General features: G+C 43.4%; 1 protein-coding gene across 1 annotated transcript in view; it reads left to right on the top strand.

Annotated features, from left to right (window-relative positions):
- Positions 1–2,506: 2,506 nt before the first annotated feature.
- Positions 2,507–25,172, top strand: part of MED12L (mediator complex subunit 12L) — a gene marked incomplete at its 3' end in the record, with an annotated part of 159,930 nt that continues 137,264 nt past the window's right edge. The window contains exons 1-10 of the mRNA XM_080622527.1: positions 2,507–2,723; positions 9,848–9,952; positions 11,819–12,010; positions 13,920–14,079; positions 17,261–17,430; positions 18,120–18,230; positions 18,647–18,916; positions 20,448–20,597; positions 21,151–21,250; positions 21,425–21,561. Of these exons, the coding sequence (XP_080478653.1) occupies positions 2,625–2,723; positions 9,848–9,952; positions 11,819–12,010; positions 13,920–14,079; positions 17,261–17,430; positions 18,120–18,230; positions 18,647–18,916; positions 20,448–20,597; positions 21,151–21,250; positions 21,425–21,561 (1,494 nt within the window). The 5' untranslated portion in view covers positions 2,507–2,624. The remainder of the gene's footprint in view (positions 2,724–9,847; positions 9,953–11,818; positions 12,011–13,919; positions 14,080–17,260; positions 17,431–18,119; positions 18,231–18,646; positions 18,917–20,447; positions 20,598–21,150; positions 21,251–21,424; positions 21,562–25,172) is intronic.

Raw genomic sequence — 25,172 nt, 5'->3', positions numbered from 1 at the left:
AGGCAGTGCTGGTGGTGTGAAGTAAGCAGAGATGAAATCAGGCTAGAGATAGCGCCATGCACAGACAAGCTAGATGTTAGAGTGAAAAATTGCCCTGGAGTTTGCCCCGAAGTAACTTCTATTTGGAACAGTTATTGCTAGCTATGGATTCTGACTGCATTTCTTTGAAAACAATTCAGTATGTATGCCTTGGCAGATGGTACAAGTCCCTTTCTAACTCTAGCTGTCAATTCTGCAGTGAACATTAAGGAAGGATCTGACAGGGTCTCTTTGTGTTTGCACAGTAATACAATGTTGCTTTCTGAGTGGTTAAAATAATATTTGCTGGTATCTAGCCCACTATGTTTATAAAACAAGTATAGGGAAAAAAGCTCATGCTCTCTGACATTAAAGACTGGCAGTTTTAGGAAATAAGATATCCTTCAATGAAATTTTGTCAGCTTTTTGTAACATCTTCCCTCTTCTAAAGCATGTGAGGCAAATAATTATCCATTAGTAAATAACCCAATAATGTCCAAGATTGTCAGACCATTCTGCATGACAAAAAAACCCCCCAAAACCAAACAAACCCCCCTAAACTGGGATCTGTGTGTTCAAATAAATCCAGATATGGTTGACAAAGACTTGGGAATAAAATATAGTGATACTACCTTATATTAATCTTCCCAAAGCCAGGGATTGCAACGCTGATCTAGCATGCCAGTGGAACTTGTGAAAAGCTCTAAAGCAGTTTTATCTACTTGCAGAGTGAAGAAAAACAGCTGACAAACACAGGTGGTCTTTTGAGCATGCCCTTGGATCATATACAAACGTCTGATAAACATGCCGAGGAAGGCAGCTCAGAGTTGGACTTTAAAGTTTGGAGATCTCAGGCTTGTTGATTCTTGCCTTTGGCGAGCATCACAGCAGGATGCATGAAAAGCAATTCAGGAACCAATAGTGGCACAGATTTAAATAGATGTGTAACAAATATGAGTCAGTGTAGGGCATTACTATCATACTTCATTGCTATTGCAATAGATGTTCAGCCTCAGCTTAAGTTATTTATGGCTTGATTAGAGAATTGCTTAGAGATAACAGAAATGTGGTTTGCCTGTATTTCCTGCTCTTGTCCATGTTAAATTTGAACATAAACTCATTTGTAGAGTGCTGCTGTTAATTTTATTTAGACTTAATTGCAAACATCTAATCTGGTACTTCCAAAGTAGCTCATGTTTGTACTGTCCCAGAGATGTAGCACAAGGAGTCTGGCACAAATAAGGGGTAAAAAGGAGAGAAAAAGAAGGTGTTCATGGTTGCTTGCTGTAGTGCTAATACAGAATGCACCTTCCACTCCTGTAAGTAAGGATATGGCAACTATACTGAGGGAGAAATGTGTTCTCTGTAGCAGAGCAATAACTGCAGGCTGTGAGACTGCAGCCATGCCCCAGTAGGGCAGGCAGAAGGTAGGCAAGTACAGACATCCACCTGCACGGTGGAAAAAGAAGGAACCCTAAAGTTTTAAGACTCATTAATCAGAAACTGCAGCCTCTGTTGACATCGTGTTTCCTGTGCTTGGCTGATCTACTGGGATTGGTGGGTCCTCTTGGGTGGTAGGGACTGGCCCCTGTGAGCATACTTTCAGAATCACGGAGCAGCGTGGCTCCTTTGCCCTGTGCCGGGAGGTGCAGCTTATGGAAGATGGGCCAAGTGACTCTCCCAATGGCCACCAAGGCTGCATCCCAAAGGAAAATGATCATTGCTGATCGAGCAGCACAGTGCCTCTCCACAGTGTTTTGGTGGAGAGTGGGAGTGGGATCGGGATTTCTCAGACCCCAGGCAGTACAGCAGGAGTGAACGGGTGCCCTTTGCTCCTCGGCCCTGCGCCGCTGGAGCAGAGTGAGGGGCCGTGCCCGGGGAGATGGGTGGGTGAAAACTGGTGAGGCTCTGCTGAACCCTTCTCCTCTGAAGTCAGAGTACCCGGGACGTGAAGCTCCTTCTGGGAATCTGAGTGGCGGGCTGTGCCTTAGAGCGGCGGGGAGGGCCGGTGGGGGCAGAGCGGACCAAGTCGCCTCTCCTGGGCCATGGCCTCTTCGCCACCGGGGGTTCTCTTACCTAGTGAATTATGTACCCGTTAAAATGAACAGTATTAAAAAAGGGAACAGACGATAGACAGGGTGGACATGCTGGTGCCGCATCCTGCTGCTAAAGGGGCCTTCAGCGAGAGCGTTCAACCGCTCCGCTCCCCGCGCAGGACTGCCCGGCGCCTCGCCTCTCCAGGCCAGGCGGGCAGTGCTGCCCTTCTGCGCCCACCCCCTCCTCGCCGTTCCCCAGGGTAGCTCGGGGGTTGTCGGCCGCAGGCTACGGTGCGGCGTTAGGCCCCGTCATCACCCTAGGGCGGTGAGCAGTGCGGGGGCTGCCGCTGTGCAGCTGTGTGAGAGCTCGGGCGGCTCTGTCGGCACCTGCCTAGCGAAGGGGAGCGGGGCGGGGTGGGCCGAGCCACCCAACCCCCGCGGCCGTCGGCCGCCGCGCAGCCGCCCCCGGCGCGGCGGGGGTGAGGCGGGGGGCGAGCTGCCGAGTGCTGCTCCCTGGAGCACGGAGCCTGCTCCAGCGCCCGCCCGCTGCGCCGGCGAACATGAGCGATCATGGCCGCCTTCGGGCTCCTCAGCTATGAGCACAGACCGCTCAAGCGGCCGCGCCTGGGGCCGCCCGACGTCTACCCGCAGGACCCGCGCCAGAAGGAGGTGAGATCGGCCGCGCTGCACCCGCGGCGCCGGGGCCCGGTTGCCAGCCCCGCGCCCGCCCCTCGCCCGCGGCGGGCCGCCGCCCGCGCCTGCCGGCCCCGGCGCCTCCCCTGAAACTTTTGAGCGGCGCTGCGCGGCCGCGGAGCCGCCCGCTGACTTGCATTTTCTGAGGCGAGGTGGGGGCGGCTGTCTCGCTCACCGCCACAGCGGCCTCAGCGCCCGGGCTCACCCAGTGGGGCGGCTGTGAGGGCAGAGGGGCGGGCCCAGCCGTGAGGGGTACCCTGGCCCATGAGGGGTTACACCCACCTGCCAAGAGGGGCACCTCAGTCCGTGACAGGCAGGGGCTTTGAGGGGTACCCCCAGCCCTTGAGGGGCACGCTGGCTCGTGGGGGGCATGGGCTGCCCAGAGGGTGAGAGGTGCTGCTGGCTGAGGTGAGCATGGGCCCACTAAGCTGCCCACCCGTGTTTCTGACCTGACAGCAGAGACCTGTGGTTGGAGGAATGAAGGGTCTGGAGGGTTTTGTAGGTTGGAAAATGTGTCTGAAAACAGGGTGAAGGTGAGCAGGGCTGTAGCTTGTACTCTTGCGTCAGGCTGTGTCTGTCCTACTCCAGTGTACCACAACCAAACTCATGGAAACCCACTGTCAGTCGGTGCTGGGGGCGAGTGTGGTTCAGGCAGATGCTGTGGCATGGCTAGTGAAGCAGCAGTGTTGGTTGTAGGCTCTCCCTGTCCTGGCTTCCCAGTCTTGTTTCTTGGCCACTGGTCTTCCATAGGTGGGGAGAAGAAGCCTCCAGAAGATAGGGTTTTGTGGTTGAGCTGTCTCCCGGCAATGTTAATGGATCGCTCTGAGGTCTGCATAGTGTACCATGTTGTGACTTGTACATGAAGCTGCCTGTGGCAGATACTTTCACCTCTTGTGTGCTTGGCCTGAGATGCCCCATTCTTCTGGTGTTCCTGGCCGTCCCAGTGAATTAGGACCCTGTAGAAGTCAATAGGCAGATGATGAGGATGAACTCCAGTTAAGTGGAGCAAGTACAATAGGGCAGCCAAGTGCTCTTTGTGCTTTGCTCTCTTTTTAGTTTGTTGTCATCCTGTTGAGACTTCCAGCAAGGAGGCTTATTAAGAGTAATTTGTTAGTCTTTGAGCATTATCATCTGGTTCTCTTAGGCTGGAGAGCACTTACAAAGAGTAATTTTGATTATTGGTCAGTGCTGGTTGAGAGGAGCTTTGACAACATGCACTAAAAGATGCTATTGTTTTTTTGTCCATTGCTAAGCCTTTGACGCATATCTCAGTTTTTTTGGCCTCTAGCATCTTTCTGTCTTTTCACCTTGTGCTGCTACTCATATTTACAAACTTGATGATTATGGTAACTAGAAATATTTCTCTAACGTGTATTTTTAAAGTGTGATTGTGACCAGGCTTCCAGAACTGCACCTGAACTCAACTATGACAATATATAGAGATGAATTTTTAGCTCTGGACTGTTGAAGATTTTTAATCAGGTGGTGGATTGATTCTTGCAGACACATTTGTAAATATGCAGCCCATTACAATAAGAATGGAAGTGGCAAATGCCCAGATGGTTAATATTTAAAATGTTTCGTGGGTGCATTAGTAAGTAGAAAAATAACTGCAAGAGGCTCATTGTTATTTGCCGTAGTGTAATTGATTGAAATGTGGCTTGGGGAAAGTCTGTATTCCATGTGTGTATGTGAAGTGTTAATGCGTGTTGCATGGGGCATTTACAGGACACGGTCCTGTGTCCTTTCAGCCTTTGGGTTGATGAAATCTCTCTGTCATTTGGAGAAGAAGACAAATGCAGAGTTACAGGTCCTGCTTGAGGTGGGAGTGGGCTGCCTGGTAACTTTGGTGTTGCTGACTGTTGCCCTGTGCCTTTCTAAGTGCCCTCCCTGCTAGGAGCTGGTACCTCTGGGAACCCTGGGCTCTCATGCTCCCAAGCCTGGTCACCTGAGCGCCAGGTGGAAATCTGTGTCCTTTGCAAGGTCCCCTTGTGAAAAACTTTGGGTAATCCTCAGCCCATGAACGCTGCTACTGGGAGCAAAATAATGTCTGCAGAAATGAGGGAGTGGTGGAAGGGAAGTCTTCAACTTGCATAGCACATAGCTTCTGCTGGAGTGCAATTACCTGCTGGGGCTGCCTTTAACACTTTGTACTGCTCTAAAAGAGAAAGATTAGGAAAAAGTTAGTGTTTTCCTTGAACCTTGGGCAGTGCTTTGCATATAGTTTCTCTGTATAATCAGCAATCCCTGCTGCTGCTGATTGTGGAGCAAAGGTAGACCTGGAAATCAAACCTTTGCAGGAGCAGCCTGCAAGTGTTAGAATCGGTTTTTCATCTAATGCTTCCTGTGCTCTGAGTTGTTACCATCTCCCTAAGATGGATAAAATTAATGCAAACTGTGTTTATTACAAGCCAAAGATATAACCATTGAATGTACCATATCATCAGGGCCAGATTCTGATGACTTTACTTGTGAGTAATGCTTTTATGCTCAGTTTAATTCAGTTTCAAAGCACAAAAAACACAATCAACATTATTTTATGCTGAGATACAGCCTTCAGACAGAAGAAATTTAATCACCTTCCCTGCACACAGTGTACAGGGTTTGACCCTTCCAAGGCTCAATTCTCCGATGTCTGCAGTCACTGGTAGCCCAGACCACTGGTAGGATGGGTAAAACAGCTGAAATTTCTGTCAGAGAGGTGTCTCCAGTATTACCTCCCTCATGCCAGGACCCAGAGTCTTTCTGGGTCCTCTAGGTATCTCTTTATGTCATATGTCGTCTTTCCTAGTCTTTGGTACAGCTTGCTTTTGTGTATGGCTAATCCTTGCTTGTGACTTCTGAGCTACTGATTCAGACTCCTCTAAGTATTGTTATTCCTCTCTTCATCATGCAATACAGCTTGTTCAGTAATCTGTAACTAGCACAGGGTTTTGTACTGTCTCTTTTAGGGAGTTACTTTTTTGATCTGCTTGTTCAAGCCTAACATTTGGTGGTGTAAACTGAGTGGGAGTGGAATGTTAGTGCTGCAGCAGCTACACCGCAGGACCTTCTACTCCTGGACCTTACTGCAGAGGGTTTGGGTCTCCTCACCAACGCTATGGTTGCTCCAAGCTGCTGAAAGTAAGAGCCCTGTTGCAATAAAAAGACACAAAGCAAAAGATGGAGTATGTGAGAGGATCTGAAAGTAATGACTGGTTAGAAAGATCTGTTTTGTTGCTTTCATGAGTTTAATATTGATGGAAATTTTTGAGGTCAGGGAGAAAAAGAATGTCTTTCAAAGATTCCTTGGTTTTGATTGTCAAATAGTGCCTGTGTAGTCTGTACATTGTCTGTTTGCTCAGCTCAGATGTCAGAATTAGATTTGTGCTTTTCTCTTACTGGTGTGGTGCTGCAGTAAAGCGAGTGTTACTGCACTAATAAGGAAGCGGGAGAATGGTTATGTTGAAAGAGCTCATCACTGTTAATTAATGTGGAACTATACTGTGCAGAACAACCAACAATAATGCCCCAATGCTTGATCCTAATGGTCAGTTCATTTGTTCTCAGTCTGGGTTTGAGTGCCCTGGCTGCAGCTGGCTGGGTAAGTGCTACAGGTGGCCTCCTCAGAACAGGCTTCATGGTGGTCAGAGCTATGATAGAGTGAGGTGGTGCATGCAGGCTTAAGTTGGGGATCTGCCTTCTCACATTGCTGGTGCTGCTCAGCTCCTGTGATTGCGGGCCTGAGCTTTAGTGGGCTTTCTTTTTGTAAAGGTATCAATCTGTATGTGTTGCATTCAGAAATGGAGTGCTGCAGGTGCATCTTGAATATCCCACACAAAACAATTAAAATTCTCTCTGAAACAAATTAAAGCGGTTTGGGCCCAGTTGTTCATTTGGCCGTTTAAAATCTCAGAAGGATTTTGAGCTTTGATTGGGCTTGCTTGGGGCCTGCTTGACATTTTGAAAGGAAGCTTGACATCCCTGCAGGAGCCTAGAGGATCCAGCATGTTGTGGTGCAGAGCGCATCACTTAGTGACAGCAGTGTGTGGTACCTGTGCCTCTCATTAGCAGAGGGCTTGCAAATCAAGGCAAGTGAAAGCAGGCTTAACCCTGGTACGTTCAGTATTGTACAATGTAGCTGTGCTAGCACTGCTGGTCATTCGTCCAGGAAACTTTCCCTGCTGCAAGGGACAGCTGTACTTTCAGAACATGACCCTGAGCTGTTAATGGAGCTGGCCTAAGTGAGATGTAATGAGAGCTCCTGTGAGCATCCATTTTATTGTTAATTTGTTGGTAAAGGTGTCTCTGTGCAGTGTGTTCACAGATGACGTGTCATTTCATTTCTAGTTTGTGTTTGGTTATGCAACTGTGCTATGTTCCCTGTGTAAGATTTCTGAACTCCTCCTGAAGGCAGGGGGAAATCTGAGCTAATAATCTGAGCCAGACAAAACCAAAACACTGATGTGTTTGTGTTGCCAGTCCATCCGCAGCTTGTTCCTACAGTAGTGGTAGATACAGCAGTACAACATATGGTTAGTTATTTTTAGCATAATGGTATCTGGACAGCTTTTGTCAAAGAAGTTTAAAGATAACAGAACTGGGGTCATACTTGGAAATGGCACTAGTATTAACTTGTATCTCCATCTGTTTGCAATTTACCTTTTATTTATTTGCTTATAATCTCTTCGATCACTTTCATTTCTGCCTTCATCTGTGTTTTCAAGGCTGTTTTCGTGTGGTGTAGGTGGAGGAGTGTTCCAGCACTTCTTGTTGATTTCATTTAAAATTCAGATGAGACTCAGAGCTCAGACCCTACAGAGCTTCGATTTCTTCTAAATACGTTACTGTCTTCTGTGTTACTCCCCAACTTCACAGAAATACTGAAAAACAAAAGGTGTGGCAAAGCATAAGAGAATAAACTGAATGGAAGCTTCTGGGTTGCTGCTTTTGGGGAGGTGTGTTGCCCAAAGCTAGTAATAAAACTTAGTAATAAAATTATGACACTTAACTTTATTTTCTCCTGTTTTATTTGCTTGTTGCAGAGCAGTTGCTCTTTGTTTCCGTAGGTCATTGCAGAGTCATCTCAGGGGTTGTTCCAGTACTTCACCCACAGCCAGTGGTCCATGGACCGCTTGAGCTTCTGTACAGTATCTTTGTTGGCACATAAGTGATTCCCTGGGGGAGATTTGTGCCTTCTTTGCAAAGGGAGATTAAGAAAAGCAAAGCAAGGTGGGGCAGGGCAAGGCAAGTGAAGGTCTGCGGGACAAGGTGGCGCAGTGCAGGGCCTGTGTTCAGTTCTGAGCTCCTCACTACAAGAGAGGCATTGAGGTGCTGGAGTGGATCCAGAGAAGGGCAGCGAAGCTGGTGAGGGGTCTGGAGTGCAAGTCTGATGAGGAATGTCTGAGGGAACTGGGGAGTTTAATCTGGAGGACAGAAGGCTCAGGGGGGACCTTATCTCTCTCTCCAACTACCTGAAAGGAGGATGGAGCCAGGACATGGCTGGGCTCTGCTCCAAAGTAACAAGGGATAGAACAAGAGGTAAAAACTGAATTAAACCAGTTCGTATTCCTCAATTCCCAGACACGGCCTCAAGCTGCACCAGGGTAGGTTTAGACTGGATATTGGGAACAATTTCTTCACAGAGAGGGTGCTCAGGCCTTGGAACAGGCTGCTCAGGGCAGTGGTGGAGTCACTGTCCCTCAAGTGTTCAAAAAATGTGGCCTTAGTGCCATGGTTTAGTGGTGCACTTGGCAGTGCTGGGGTTAAAGTTGGACTTGATGATCTTAAAGGTCTTTTCCAACCTAGTTGATCTATGAAAAACAAACAAGCCAAATTCCCCTTCATCTGGTGTATGTAAACCTCAGTCTGATGGGCATGCGATTCTTAGTAAGTGAATAAACTGCACAGCCTTCATGGAAGAATATTAACTTTGGTGAAGATACAGAGTGAAGAGAGGGAAGGATGGGACTCAATTAGGAAGTTATATTCTATGTTCATGAAGGCTTGGGTCTGTGTTTACACCTAATGCTACTGACCCCGCTTCTCACAGTATCACAGTATGTTAGAGATTGGAAGGGACCTCAAAAGATCATCTAGTCCAATCCCCCTGCCAGAGCAGGAATACCTAGATAAGGTTACATAGGAATGTGTCCAGGCGGGTTTTGAATGTCTCCAGAGAAGGAGACTCCACAACCTCCCTGGGCAGCCTGTTCCAGTGTTCTGTCACCCTCACTGAGAAGAAGTTTCTTCTCAAGTTTAAGTGGAACCTCTTGTGTTCCAGTTTGTACCCATTACCCCTTGTTTTATACCCATTACCCTTCTGTCTGTTCTGTGTACTTGCTGCAAATATGATTCAGCTAAACCACAAAATGAAGGTGTGTTGATAGTGTTGTAGGAGACTAGTAATACTTCCACTGTGAAAGTAACTCTGGAAGAATTGGATTTAGTTGCAACAGGGACAGATGTTCACTCAAAATGTTTCTGCTAGAGGTGCTCTGTTTCTTACCTCAGTAGATATTCTCGGACGGTGGCATGGGGCCACAAACTGAAATAGTAACATTTTAAACTTTCCCAAAACAAGGATACAAAAATATTTTTGTGCTGGGAAAAGGGATACACAGGGTACTGGTGGTGTGCAGCAGTGTTTTGTTGTGGAGTGATGCAGGTGGTTCCAGTGATCCCAGTGTATCTCGAGGAGGATGTGCTGCTCTCCCTCCGCTGATCATGGTGGCTGATCACTGGTACCACTTTCACAAGGGAAATCTAGAGCTGGTTACTGGGTGCACTCCAGGTTTTACAGAGGCTGCCAAGGTCTTGCTTTCTGCCCTTCTCATGGGTAGCAACCCTTTGTAAGCAAAACAAGTGCTATCTTTATCAAATTATGGCCTTGAAGCCTGTAGTACAGCAAACACTTAATGGGGACTGGAGTGTAGGAGTGGCATTGTGTTCCTCTTTGCTGAAATCCTGTGAATGTGCAAAGTGCTTTGAGGGATTCTGGTGAATGCAGAGTGTAACATACTAGCAAATGCATAAACTGTCTCTGTGAAAACATGCTTCTCTGAATGATGTGACTTCTTAAATTGTCATCTCACTTTTTGCCCTTGATACACTCTTTGCAGGATGAACTTACTGCAGTGAATGTAAAGCAAGGCTTCAGTAATCAGCCTGCCTTCTCTGGAGATGAGCATGGATCTGCTAGAAATATTGTAATTAATGCCTCAAAGGTAAGACAGGGCTTTTCAGTCTGAGCATACTCACTGAAATTGGAACCTGGCTGGCAGTGGTTGTACTTGGTTCTTGACTGCTTTGCTTTCTAGTTGGAAGTCTTCATATTAAAGTTAATTACAGAACTAATGTTAGAATGCTGAGCTGTGTTTCTGCTACCTACTGTTATCAGTCTTCAGAGGAAAACATGGATTCCAAGACAAAACATAACTAGCACACTTCATCAGAAAAGAGATATTAATTTTTCTCATGTTCTTTTACTTGCTTCACTTACAATCATGACTCTTTCTCTGGAAGTCCCTAGTACTTATACATCTTTAGCTTGCTTTGGTCTTGTATCTGTGTCATCAGACTGTTTTCTGCTGGGAGAAACTGGTTGCTGTGGTCTAGGTCTCTTGGAAATATATTTTTGGATTATTTATTAAAATTTAGTTTAGCTCTCCTGTGTGTTTTTTTTTTTTTTTTTTTTTTTTTTTTTTTTGTGGGGGGCGGTGTTTCTAGCCTTTTTTTAGATTTTTTTTTAGAGTCAAAGAAGTGTAAGATACAAAAAAGCAATAAAAATCACTAAAATATTAGTTACTATCTTCCAAATTGAAGATAATAGCTGCTTAGAAAAAAAAAAAACCCATTCTGTATTTCTTTGAGGGATCTGCCCAGATCAGTTTTAAAGGAGAATGTTATCAAGAAGTTTATAAAAATGTTTTCGGACAAAGTAATTTCCTGCTTTTTTTTAAGAAAAAGAAATAACACTTTACAGCTTATTGGAAAATGTGAATTTACTTATACAGTGATGCTCTTTTATTTTAGCAGGAGGAGAGTTACAAGTAAATGACAGGGTTGCTATTGCTGAAATGTTAAAGGTTTTCCTGTTACATTCTTCTGATTTTGTTTTCTAGAATTGTTACCTGCAGGCACTTTCAGTCTTATATTTTAATTATTCATGTTCTGACTATTGAACAGAACTGTCTGAAAGTAGAATAGAAATTTGCAAGGAAGTACTTATAGTTACTTGGAATATTTAAGTGTAGAATTATCAAAATAAGTTCAATATCTCCTAAAAGTTTTTTATATATTTTAAAATTACCCAGCTATAAATATATTTATTAGAAAATCAAACAGTTTATTCTTACTGACAGGCCTAAAAATTGAATTTTCTTACAGTAATTTTGAAAAGTAAGTAAGCTTATATGAGAAGTAAAACCTCTTGTTTTCTTTTTTTTCCTACTGTTTTGGGATTGAAAGTACTGTGGAAGCAAATCTTGTGAAGCTTTTCATTCTGGAGATGGGGAGTGGTGGTGGAGGTATTTTGAACAGAAGTCAGAATGTTACCCAGTTAACCCATATCTTTGAGCTTTTAGCTGCTGGAACTGATGGTGGAAAGATAATGAATGCAGTTCTTGTGACAGCGTAGTTAATTGTAAGCAGAAGTGAGAAGTGTATATTTATGCACTTTATGGTATGGTGAAGTATAGAAGGGGAGGAATGTTTGAGGCACTCTTAGAATACGCTGAATCGGGGCCCAAGTCTGAGACACTCGCCTGCCGGAGGAATATGTCGCTCTGGGCATTCACAGTGACTCGTCCTAAGTGTCAGCTGCATGTCTTATGTCTCTGAGGCCTGGTTGTCTCTGTCTTGGTCTTGCTCACCTGTAGCTTCTACAGTGATAATGCAGAAGTGTTGCATGGGTGCTTAATGTCATGAATCCCTATCTCCTAGCTGCGGGGTATTAAAGGGCAATCTTATTAGTGATAGCCTGTACTAGAGTGATGACTGCATCTATTCAGATGGAAATCCTTCGTGCATTAATATATAATAAGATGCTTTTTTACTGGGTTGTCATGTCTGTTTGCTTTTTTCCTGACCAGATTGGTGCTTACTTTAGCAGCATACTAGCGGAAAAGCTGAAACTTAACACTTTCCAGGACACAGGAAAGAAGAAACTGCAAGCAAATGCCAAAGACAACTACTGGCTGGTTACTGCTCGGTCTCAGAATGCAATTCACAATTGGTTCACAGATTTAGCAGGAAGTAAACCACTGACTCTTTTAGCAAAAAAGGTATCAGAATGCTTCTCCTCTATTTCTTGGGTGTGGGATTGTACTGAATTGCGCTGTAAGAGCAGGTACAGTATTTCTGAATGTGCTGTGTGCAGAGTGGTGCTGGAGGCAGCTGTTGCTGTGCAGCATGTTCCCTATCGGCAAGGAGGTTGCCTGGGCAAAGGGAACTTCTGATCTAGCTGTTAGAAAGTTCCTTTGAATGACTGTATTTTGGCTCAGGCATGTTCATCTTTTTGACAGCCAGATTCTTTGCCTGTATGCTTCACGTCATACATTCTCTTTCTCAAGCAAAGGAATAGTTTACAGAAATGCTTGTGTCTGGCAAAGAAATGATTGGCTAGGAAGCCCATGCATTCTTAAAAGAACCTGCCTGCTGTCTCCAACCCCTTTGCATGCTTTTCACATTTAAATTTGTATTTGTTTTAACAAACTTTGTTAAACAGTCTTAGTTGCATTCTTGTTTAAGTTTTCAATTATGAAGAATTCTTGCTGCTTCATAGCAGTGTTTGTATAACTGGAAAAGGCAATTCTGAGCTATCATTTTGGATCCTGCAAGCTGTTCAGAACAGCAGTACAAGATAAATTTGAACTGGTTGTTAAAGCTCATCCAAGGTAGTGTCTAGAACACAGTAACAAAGGTGCTGTTATTCATGCCTTCTTTTCGTGAAGCTCTGTGTACAAGCAGCTAATCTTACAGTATCTGGGAGTTATTCTGAGTATAAATTAAACTGAAACAGGAAACCCTTATTCCAAGACTGTTGAGCTTAAGTGAATCAAAATAGCAGAAGGTGCAAGTTTCACCAGTTTTTGACTTGTTGCCATGCAACTGGAGAGGAACCTGTGTTGCTTTGCTACCAGTAGAGACACCACAAAAATGAGCTCTGCTGTGGCAAGCATGCCACCACCTTAAGTTCCCCTCTAACATTCTGAGAGGTTAACTTTGTGACTAGAAGTGCTAGTTATTTCTTTCATTATTTAAGGTTTGGTTTTTTTTTAATAAGCAGATGTGTAAACTTGTTGATAACAGTAAAAAAGCATGTTAAGAATACTGAAACTGATTCTGTAGATTCCCTAGACTGACCACTGAAGAACATTACAGGAAGGGGTCAGTGCTTTGTTTGCTGCTGTCTTCAGCATTGATGCCCCTCTGTTCTCCAAGCACACTGTTAGAAAAGTTGAATATGCCTGGAAAAGCAATGAGGACTTTTTGGGAGGGGACAGTAAGTGTAGCATTTGTGCCTCTACTCCCTTCTGTCTCTGCTGGGTTTGAAATGTCTTTTTCTCATGCATGTTACTTTAAAATGCATTTAAAAATTATTCTTCCTTCAAGCAGAAAGGTGTAAGGATTGCTGTAACTGAGTAGGTGACTTTACCTGGAGGTGTTTTGGGACCAGCTACTCTGCCATGTGTGAGGCTACTGCAGGCAGTATTAAGCTGGCCAGGCTGTTTCCTGGTGCGGTCTGGTTATCATAGACTCCTCTGTACCAGGGACACCCATGAGACTGGCAGTGTCTGTGTAATTGAACTGTTGCCCAAAAACCTTGATATAACTCCATTTTCCAGAGGTTCTGAGTATCAGCATGCAGGATATCTCTGTGCTTTGGATGCCTTTGGCTGCATTGAGAGGTTTGCTTCTGACCTGCAGGCAGCCCTGAGCTGGGGAAGGGTGCTCCTGATGAAACCTGGGGGAGTGGGGGGCAGTATCTTTTTTTTTTGTCAAGTCTCTTAGTTTCTGTGTGCCAGGACAGTAGGTGAGGTCAGCATAGTGGGTCCTGAGGTTGATGAAGAGGTAGCTCTCCAGGTCACCACCTGGGTAGCGCGGGATTGGGCAGCAGAAGGCTGGAGTAACGCAGAGGTGCCAGCTGCTGTCTGGGCTGTGTGCTATAACTTGCTTCCTGTTTCATTTCAGGTTCCTATTCTCAGTAAAAAAGAAGATGTTTTTGCTTACTTGGCAAAATATTCTGTGCCACTGCTGCGAGCAGCATGGCTGATCAAAATGACATGTGCCTACTACGCTGCTATTTCTGAAGCTAAAATCAAGAAACGCCAGGCCACTGACCCAAATATTGGTAAATAAACATCTCTAATGTCTAAATGCATAATATTAACTGAGGAGGCCTGCTCCTCTTGTTCGCAGCTTCAGTGTTACTATGTATCCAGAGAGCAATCTTTGTAGTGGGAAGGGGAACAAAAAGTCTTTTAAATCAATTTCACTTAGAAATGTGTGTCAGAAAGTACAAAGAGCCATGCAGCATAAATACTCCTCTGTTGGCTGCTTCTCCTCCCAGCTGATTCCACCTTGAGTCTCCAGGGGCAGCATTTGAGGAGATGACTGTGCTGCATCTTCACCACTGACACTAGTCTCTGTGGGGATCGCAGGAGTGCTGGGATAAATGTTACCAGGAAATGGACAGAACTGCTAATGTAGAGAACCTGGAATGAAGTGTGAATTTCAAAGCTTATTTGTTAGAACACAGGTGGCAATGTATTTACTTGAAGTACTGACCTTCAGTGACACAGTCTGACACTAAGCCAGTGGGCCAAGCAACTTTATTGTCAAAGTTGGAGTTTTACTCTCCCAATTTACACATGGTTCTTACAGCTCTTCTACTGTCTGGAATGAACCTTTTCCTTCTTTGTCATTGAAATAACTGCTCAGATGATTTCACTGCTGCTTAGCAGCATCTCTGCACTGCTGTGAGAAATGTCTGCTTCTTCCTGCCAAGTTGTTCTGTTGTTTCTTTCAAACTTTGCTTTGTGGTGTTTGTGTTTGTGGTGTTTGTTGGTTTTTTATTTTCTTTTATTTTTTAGACTTGTAGCACTCATTTTCACTCTGAGTTCCTAGTCAGATCCACAAAAATATGTTTTGTGATTTCTGGCAAACATACTATGTTTGTTCTTTGGTGATAGTTTAAAAGTATTTTTTAAAATCAATCTGATTTTTAGAAACAGAGGGCAAGGGGGATTCCACATATGGGGGTGGCAAGAAAGAAGAGAGATGTGTCCAGGTATCAAGTCAGGCTGGTTCCTCCGTTGGTGGATGAGCTCTGGGAGGCTACTGCGCTGGGTTAGGTTCTCTGAGGTGAGGTCAGTGTTATTTTGATGGGATACCAGCACAGTTCCCCGCTCCTTCTTCTGACACAGATGGATTCAGGCTCCTTTGAGCTATTTTTGGTGCTACTGAGAGGGGCTGGGTGGCTTGCTCTTTCCTTCTTTCAAATTCCCCTTCTGTCCTTGGCACCAAGGGATGCTGAAAGAGCCCGTCTCTCCAGCCTCTCAGGTTGTCTTTCCTTTCCTCTTGAATGACGTAAACACTTTCTGGAGTAGACCCTAGCAGGAGACTCAGAGCAGGCTAGTGAGAGTGGGCTGATGCTTTCCCAATCTGTCATAAATAGCTCTGCTAGTTAGAAGAGAGCACTCGTGGCTCTTTTAAGGGAGTGAAATGGTGATGCTGTGTGCCAAGACCAGGGCTGTTCTTTGCATGGGACATGCATTCATTAGGGTGTAGTTAAACACCCTCTTTCTTGGGTGTGGGGGAGAAAGGGTAGTGAGGAGGTGAAGAAAGCTAGGGGTTGTGCACTCTGTTGTGATAAATTGATCTAGACCTAGTTTGCTCTGACTGGTATTAGTAGCTCTGTAAAATAAAAGGCGTTTATGCTTTTTGGGAAGTTGCAATGCAGTTGTGTTGGGTATAGGCAAGTCTTCCTGCTCCAGGCTGGTGCTGTGCACACTCACTGTACAGTGAGGGTGAACAAAGCCAGTAGGTGTCTATGGGCTAAGGTGCCTGACTTTTATCAGCAAGTGTTCTGAGACAGGTTACTGGAGATTACGTCCTCTGTCCAAATCTCCTGTTTTGCAAAGGTTGCTGAGAGCTGTTTGGGAAGTAGTTTGCCATGTGTTGCTGGGCAGCCTTTGACAGTTCCCAAAATGTTTTGTATCTGTGCCTCAGGTAGCAGAAAGACAGTTGCATTGTTTCTAACTCAGTGGCACAGAGATACTGGTGATTGCTTTGGGGAAATCATTATTTCATGCTGTCATGTGAAATAAGTTTGAGGTAGTGGATTTGGAATTGTTTTTCCAAAAGTGAGCAAACATTTGAAGTAAATGTAGACAAAATGTATGAAAACACTAAAGGCCACTAGCTTCACACAGAAGTTTCAGTGGATTTGGGTAGAAAAACATTCAACTTATAGTCTGTGTATGTTGACAGAAATGCCAGAACTGCCAATTACAAATGCAAAGGGAAAAAAGAATAAATGCACTAGCTGATGTCTGAGGTGAGTAGTAAACAGTGAAAATAGTTGTGTGTGAGAGTGATAGTTCCTGAAAGTCTGACAATAAACAGGCTTGCGTTGTCAAAGCAACTGCGTTATGTGTTCATAAGAGTATGCTCTTCTAAAATGTGCTGCATGCTTATTAAATACAGCTCTGTCAAATGTTTGTCTATGAGATACCAACAAATATCCTTGGTTGTTCCAGTTACTGTTAAGGGGATACCTTCTTAATAATTCCTCTTTTTCCCAGAGCTTTATGTACTTTTGTTCACTAATTTCTCCAGTCTACAATAAATACAGGATCACTGCTGAAGCAGAGAGAAAAACCGATAATTTTTAGTAGGTTTGTGTATTTGCTGAACAGCACCTACTGGCTTATCTAGGGCAAAGGAAAGATAATCAGTCTTACTTGCGGACCTCCCCATCATGTTGGTTGCTCTGACCTAATAAATTGCTCCTGAGCTTTTGTGTTCTTGTCAGAGTAAAAATCTAGAGGAGTTGTCTGTTTCAGGGTGGTTACAGAAATAACAGTTTTATATCCCTTTGCTTGTGCACAGTCCTGTTAAGTTTTATATTGCCTCTATTTGGAGGAGGAAGGAAGAGGGGAGTAAAGGTCCAGATGGAAGGAAGTAATGAAGTGTATTTATTTTATCTATTTCAAGGCTGTTTTGTGGCTGAGTGCTGAAATCCGATGAAAGAGACAGGTGATTCCCTAAAGGCACACCTTGTGTCAGTGCTTTTTATGTCATGCTAAGCTGGCATGCTGCTTGCACACTTGACAGTGTTTTGAGACCAACACACAGGGGAGGCATGTAAGAAGCCCATTAATTCACAGTAGGTGCTACGTTACACAGCTGAGGGTTAATGTTTTGGAGGAATGTTTTTGGTGATGAGGACAATGTAAGTTTGTTTCAGTTCTCATTATGAAGGAAACCTTTTGTCACCTGAAGTGTCTAATTGTAAACTTCTTTTATAGAATGGACTCAAATTATAACCAAATACCTTCGAGAGCAACTGGCAAAGGTTGCGGAGTTCTATCATGTGACTTCCAGCCAAGGCAACAGCTCTGTAGTGATGCCTCAAGAGATGGAACAAGCACTGAAGCAGTGGGAATATAATGAAAAATTGTCATTTTATATGTTTCAGGTAATACTTTTAAGAAGTGCATGAATTCTTTTTTTGTTTGTGGATTATTTTTTTTTGTTTTATTTTTTTAGGTTACCATTCTCGGAAAGTTCACTTTTAGAACTTAATGGTGCCTTTTGTCATAAGACTTGCATAAATTGTAAATGCTAATTCATTTTAATGATTTGCTATCTGAAAAAGCTTTGATTTGCTTAGTGTGCTTGATTGCTATTGCAGCAATGTACTCAAATTACTCTCTCTTCTACATCATTCATCTTTTAAGGGTGTGTTTAATGATTGTGGATCAGGCTGAGGCCACTGTGGAACATCAAGCCATGGGTGTCAGGGTGGTGGCCTGGCTGCTTGGTCCCACATCGTTCCAGGCCAGAATAACTCTCTGGTTGTTTCTACTCAAGGATGGAAATGGCAGAATGGTTGCTGGAAGGAAGTCTGGCTGTCAGCCGTATGTCAGGCAGCCTGCTAAATTTGAACTGCAGAGATCATTGATGTACACAATTGCTTCCCTATCCATAGGACTGCCATGAGGATGGCTTGTTCCTGCATGTGTGGTGGTGGTGGTTGGGGGTTTTGGCTCTGTGCTGGCATGGGCAATGAGAGCTAACCCAGGAATGAAATAAAACTTGTAGTTACACACCTGCTTGTTTAGTGCTCCTAGCTGATATGTGATGTGTTATTTTAAATCCTTTAAGGAAGGAATGCTTGAGAGACATGAGTATTTGACATGGATACTGGATGTTTTGGAAAAAATCAGACCCACTGATGATGATGTTCTTAAGCTGTTGTTGCCGCTAATGTTGCAGGTACCTGCATGCTTTAAAGCCAGAATTAATACAAGTATGATTTGTATGAAATGATTTTTATATTTGTGGTGGTAAAATTTAGATGAACATTTTTACTTAGGATGTATATGGAAATACATTGCATGGTGCATGTTTGGAATTTATAAACACCTTTAAAAGGTTCACGCTTTATGATCTTTAACTTGATTAGTAGCAGGAATCTGTTACTGTAACTGGTCCTGGAGGGCAGATGAAATTTTTAAGAGGCAAAAGCACAGATTTGCGTTTGAGCTGCCCTTCTCTTTTTTTAAATTCTGGACTCTTAAATATTGGAGGTGATCCCTTCCAGTTTATTCATGTCCAATGTTAGATTGTTGAAGAATATGAATACCTGGAGTAGACTGTGTAGTGAACTATGCATTTTTTCTAAATTTCAGTATTCAGAAGAGTTTGTTCAGTCAGCTTACCTATCCCGTCGCCTTGCTTATTTTTGTGCCAGACGCCTATCTTTATTGCTAAGTGATGGTCCTAACCTTGTAGCTGCACACTCTCCTCATATGGTTATTGGATCAAGTAACCCTCCTCTGGCAGCCCCAAGTCCGACTGCCCCTGGTCCCATGGTGAGCCCGGTACAGCTGGCCTGCTCAGATTTCCTCTCCTGCCCTCAACACCGTCCACTGGTATATGGACTTAGTTGTATGCTGCAGGTAAGTCAATGTTCTGTTGCTCTTTGTTTTCAAGGCTCTTTGTTTTCTTGTTTCAAGGCTATAACCATTCAGTTTATTGGAAAGCAGTGGGTTTTGGGTGTGACAAGTTGTGCTAGTTGTGGCTTGAATGTACCTCTGTCCATTAAAGGGTGAGAACTGAGTGAATCTGGAGTGAGTGGGGGGGGTGGATTCTGCACACTGACTGAGGCATGACGGTGGCGCCACCTGGAGAAGCTTGTATTGCCTGCTACACCTCTGCTGTGGGAAGGAGCAACTCTGCTGCCAGGAATGACGCTGCTAGCCTTTGCTCTGTGGTGGAAAGTTTCTGGTTGCAGTAATGGTCTGCACATCTCATTGTGTTCTCATCACAAGTGAACCCATGTAGTTCTGCCAGACCCCATCTGCCTGCTGAGTGTGGCTGGACAGAAGACAGCATCACCTAACTCCTGCAAGCTCTAACCTTCGAGGATTTCCTTGCTTCTTTCAGCCTGTTACTGATGTTTGGTGCCACTGCAGGCTGCTTAATTTTGGTTTTGTCAGAATTATGAGCAGTTTATATTGCCTTATCAACTTCCATGTTTTTTTAAACTGTGTAACAGAGGAGACTGTTCACTTGTGCTTGTTGCTTGGCAATAGCAGAATTGTCGAGAGAGTAATTATTTTCTAAAAAAAGGACTTGTATGAAGAGCTGCAGTTGTTTACCTTCCCTGTACTGACCTGGTGAGACTTCCTCCAACCCTCTTGCTGTTTGTTCAGTTGTCTTTCTCTGGGGGTTGCACAGAGATATGCTGGAGGTGGTACCAGGAGTGTGCTGATGTTCATGGGACAACAAAATCACAAATGGGTGAGATCAGCAGGGACCTCTTCAGATGATGTTGTCCACCTTGCCCTCCCCAGGCAGGATCAGCTAGAGCAGGTTCCTCAGGACCATGTCCAGCTGGATTTTTAACATCACTACCACCATTCTGAGCAATCTCTTTCCGTGCTCAACCACCCCACAGGAAAAAAGTACTTTTTCATGATATGCAGCTCTCTGAGGGCTGCTGCTTTCTGACAGTCATCAAAGTCCAGAGCCTGGAGGCAGGCTGGATTGTATGTGGGGAAGGCTCAGTCAGTGCTCTCTGAGGAAAGAAAGTGGGAGAATATTTGCATCTCTCTCTCTGCTTCTTTCTCTAAGCTGAACACCAAAATTACTTCTTTTTTTCTAAAGCCCTTCATGTTTCACAGAAAGGATCTGACTGAAATTAACCTTTGGTGATGTTCTTTGATGGTGTTGTGAAAGCAATACAAAAGGGAATTGAACACATATATATTTAAATATTTTTTTAATAAGAAGGGGAATAATACAGTAGTTGAATTTCCTCAAATGGATGTTGCAATGTAATTGTGCATAGGCCTGTCTTTTTGTTTCTTTTACTGTAGTAGTTAGACTGAAAGTGATTCTAGTCTCATGGACTCTCTTATTGTTGGTATTGTTTATCACACATGTTCAGAAAAATAAATTACTTCTGTTTTGTACTGTTGCTTGCAGACTGTAACGCTTTGTTGTCCAAGTGCCTTGGTGTGGAATTATTCCACAAATGAAAATAAGAGCGTTAATCCAGGTTCACCTCTGGATTTACTTCATGTTGCTCCATCTAGTTTGCCTATGCCAGGTGGAAATTCAGCATTTAATCAGCAGGTAATCTTTTGTCATTATTGGATTATTAAGATCTCTTTTATATATCAAATAATGATTTGTGACCATTAGGACTACAGCCAAGTTTAGATATTTCTGTGGGTATAGTTTCAAGACTAGCGTTGTGCTAGTTTTTTATGACCTTACTTTGTACTTCATTCAGGTACCAATTTTGTGAAAATATCAGATATTTTATTTATGTTCAGATGTTTTCTGTTATTAAACTGAAATTACTTTAAGATGTAAAATGGCAATAAAAGGAAGCTTGGTGTACCATATTGTGAGGTGCCACTTTTCACGCATGCTGAAAGTTAACTTTTTCTGGGTTCAGTATAAAGAAAAATGTTTTATTGTACAAGGAGATCTGTAACATGTTGAAAAAACATTTGAACAGAATGTACTTCAGTTTGCTGTTGCCAAATGTAGGGAGTGTTGTGGAACACCATAGGGTACCTTGCTCCTGCCGAGAAAGCTGTCATAAGCTTAAAATGAAAATAGAGACTTCCAACCACTAACTAATTAGCAGCTTTTTTTTTTTTTTTTTTTTTTTTTACAGGTTCGGGCAAAGATATATGAAGTAGAACAGCAGATAAAACGAAGAGGTCGTGCTGTGGAGGTGCGGTGGTCTTTTGACAAGTGCCAAGAATCAGCTGCAGGTTAGAGAACTCAAATGCTGGAGCTTTATGGGTTATATCTGTTCTTCTTTGAGTGTAATCCCGTTGCACCAGAATTAACGCTAGCAATAGATTTGAGAGATGGTTGTAATGCGTTGTCTTCCTGTGTAAAATATTTTACCTTAACCCACTCTTCTCTCTAACTTCCACCTCTAGGGGTGACCATTAGCCGTGTTCTGCACACCTTAGAAGTGTTGGATCGACATTGTTTTGACAGATCAGATTCCAGCAATTCAATGGAGACACTTTATAATAAGATTTTCTGGGCAAATCAGAATAAAGATAACCAAGAGGTAATGGCTCCATTCTCCTCTCGCTTCATAATCTGTAGACAATGGATTTTGTTTTTACTTCTGAGAATTGTATATATGTGTATATTTGATACAAAAGCTTTGTGTCTCCTTTGTGTATTTTTTTTTTAACTAATTGACATTTGTTGTATTAGAAGACAACAGCTCTTTGCTGTTGAATTGAATTCTTCAGTTCTACATACTGTAAACCTCATTTAGGAGAAGTGATCTATCAAGGTTTTGTGGTTTGTTTTTTGAGTGCTGCCAAGTGGAACTCCAGATTATTGTTTGATAACAACTTCTCCATCTATTGCAGAAAGTAGTAAATTAATAGGTTATTATGTATAAAAAAGTATTCTAAAACTACATACTCTTATGTTTTTTATATTTTGATGTGATATTGGTATTGACATTTACCTGTGCTCACAGAATCATTTTCAGAGATCATGAAAAACTTTGCCAGAAATCTTTAACATTTTACATTTCTCACCCTACATCTGCAGCACAGATGATAATGTCATTGGATCTATGTATGTCAGTACATAGAGGTGCCTTGGAAAGTGTTTGGTGAAAAGAAGAAATAGCCAGCTTTGATAATACACTGTTGAAGTAAAATTTTAAAGTGGAAAATATTAGTGAATCTGTCAGAGCTGCTCATGTTAATGCTTTAAAAAATGTTATGCAGAATGTCTTGTTTTTTGAGTACACCTGGGTTTTGTTCATGACTGTTCTCAGCGATCGGTGGCCATAGCACAAGACCCCCTATTGCCCAGAAATACCTTATAATAATTTTCGATCAGCATTTGAATAACTTTGCAATAAACCAGCAGAATATAATGTTGGAGATAACAGTATATCCAGAGAGATATACTTGCCAACCTGTGTTTGTGAAGCTGAGAACCAGTAGGTAGGAGTGCAAAGCTTGCCGGAGTTGTTGTATTTCAAATACACTATTATGGTACTGAGAGAGAGAAATAGAGGAAGGAGAGCTGTTACAGCAGGCACATGAAGTTGCTGAAAGTTCTTAACCCTGGTGCTTAGATGAAATCAAGAGTTCAACCTGCAAGGATTTTTAAATTTTTAAAATGGGTAGGTTGTAATATGCTTTATTACTTGCATGCTGACTTTTGCTTTCATTCACTTTTGGAGTCTGATGATACGGTTCTGTGCTGGTCCCCTTCTGCAGCTGTATTTGTATCTTTTTGTCCTCCTCCTTGTCTGTATTCCTAAAAGTTTTTTTCTGACTTCCAGCTACAATTGTATTAACAAACAGGGTTTTTTTTGTCTTAAAAGGCAGTATTAGGAAGGACACTTCTCAAAGAATTGTACTGTTCTTATTGTAGGTTGTCTTCTATTAGTGCCTTCAGCTTATGGTACTTCATGACTTGAGGTTGGGTTACTTTGAAAACATGCCCGTTTTTGCCCCTAAACAGCTCTCTAAAAGATGTGCTCTTCACTCTGGGTACCAAACATATATGGTGTTTTGTCTAATTAATTTGCAGGCCTATCTTTCTCCTATACATTTTACTCTGAGGTGAAGAATGCTGAGTAGGAATAAAGCGTTCTCATATGTAAGTGACTATGTGCCTATGTATGCACAGCAGTCACAGGAGACTGTAAGGAGAGCAGAAACAAAGAAGATGCTGAGTTCTTTGTGAGGGAAGCAAACTTAACTGTGAAAGTTTCCACGTCTGAAAACTGGGTCTGGAGCTGATTCGAAACTAAACTTTCAAATGATCCACAGCTTCTTAACTATCTCTGGAGTTTTCAAGGCAGTTGTTTCTTGGCTCAAACTTAGCTTTTGGCAGCTGGACAAGAGGTTGTGTTGGGATGCTGGATGCCTGACTGATGGTACTTATGCATTTTGACATTTGAACTTCCAAAGTTCTATTCGAGTGACCAGTGTTACTGTTTAGCTGCTTACATCCCAGCAGGCTGGCATGACCGCCCAGGGTGGGTAAAGCCCAGGACCGCGTCTTGGAGAAGGGCTGTGGAGCCGCCCGACGGCCGCTGGATGTCGGCACTTTCCTGCGCCCACTGCGCAAAGGCTCAGCCGCTGTAGGGATGTCGCCGCAGGCAGTGCTGTCTGTCTCTGTTTCATTCCTCCTTAATAAACTTGGGTTGTTTTTTTCCTTGGCAGAAAAGGCCATAATCTATGAGGTTATGTACGCCCTGTTTTCAGCTGGAAACTTGTGTAAGCCTATAAGGATTTCTGTTTTGTAAATAAGATGTCCATTACCTGTATGTCTGCCTACTGATGTAGTTATGTAAAGGAAAATGTGCTTTGGAGGACAGCCATCTACTACCCCTATCTTGATCTGAGCCTGACTGGAGCATGATTGGTACCTACTTCCTGTCCATTTTTCCTGCTGGATAGCAAACTGTTGTTGTGAAGGCTGCAAATGACAGCAGTGCAAGTATATATGAGAGCAGCGCTTCAAAGCACTGGACGTGCTGGCATGGAAGGAAGCTGGCTCATGCTACAAAGTACTTAGGTTATGAGAGAGACTGGAAACAGAAAAATGTGCTCAGGATACTGCTTTTGTACACACTATTGATTTCTTCAGAATTGTTTTAATATATAACTTGTGACTTCCAAGTGTCAGAGCAAAAGTAAGACTTGAAAGGGACTGAAGTGAGAGAGAGGGTAGGTGGGTGCTGGAGGTTTGCCGAAGGTCCCGATATCCTGGGCCCTGCAGGGGGCAGAGCTGCTCTTCATCCCACAGGGAGATACAAAGGAGTGATAGTGAAGGCTGGGATCTGATGACATTGGTAATGGAACGTGGGAGTGCCAAATGAAGGAAAATCTGGAGTGAGGGGCTGAGCTGCGGCCATAGGTTGAGTAGGACGAACAGGGCAGATGGGTGTCAGGCACTGAACTGAGCTCAGATTTTAAGCACCATATTGCATATGACAGAGGTGGCACACTGAAAGTGTGTGAGAAAATGTGATGTTAAATCCACATTTTGACCAGATCCAGAACAAACCCTCATTTTGAGCACAAGGATGTGCTCTATCCTTGACCTTGAGAGAGGCCACAGAAGTGGGAGGAGAATCCAGTGCTTCTCCATTGACTTGAAGAAGACATGGCGTGGAGGAGCAACGATTGTATTATTGAATGCTGCATTACTAAGCAGACTTTAAATAGGAGATAAGAATTGTGTTGCAGTTTTTTACTGACTGTCCCTGTGTTTTAAGAGTGATGGTCCCTGTCTAATCCCATGGGAATACCTTCATCTGAGCCTTAATCATGGATCACACATGGTTTAGTGGTAGACTTGGCTGTGTGGGGTTAACGGGTGGACTGGGTGATTTTAAAGGTCTTTTCCAGCCTAAAAGATTCTATGATTCTGCCACAGCCTGGGTAGTCTTGTGTGGTAGGTTTCCTTACAGGCATGGACCTTCCATCCATCAGGCTCTTTGTGCAACCCAAAAAGTAGCACTTATTACGTCTCTCAGAAGCTTAGCTTTTTATCCATGAAGCTCCGAATAATAATTACAGTTGTTGAATTGTTTTGGTGTGAAGGCTTGACAGCAAATGTAATATCATAATTACTATGGTGAGAATGATGCTACATTGTGATTGAGACCATGTGCACAGGGAGTAATACAAG

Source organism: Psittacula echo, assembly GCF_963264785.1.
Source record: "Psittacula echo genome assembly, chromosome: 7".
NCBI lineage: Eukaryota > Metazoa > Chordata > Aves > Psittaciformes > Psittacidae > Psittacula > Psittacula echo.
This window is presented reverse-complemented; position numbering and strand designations above follow the sequence as displayed.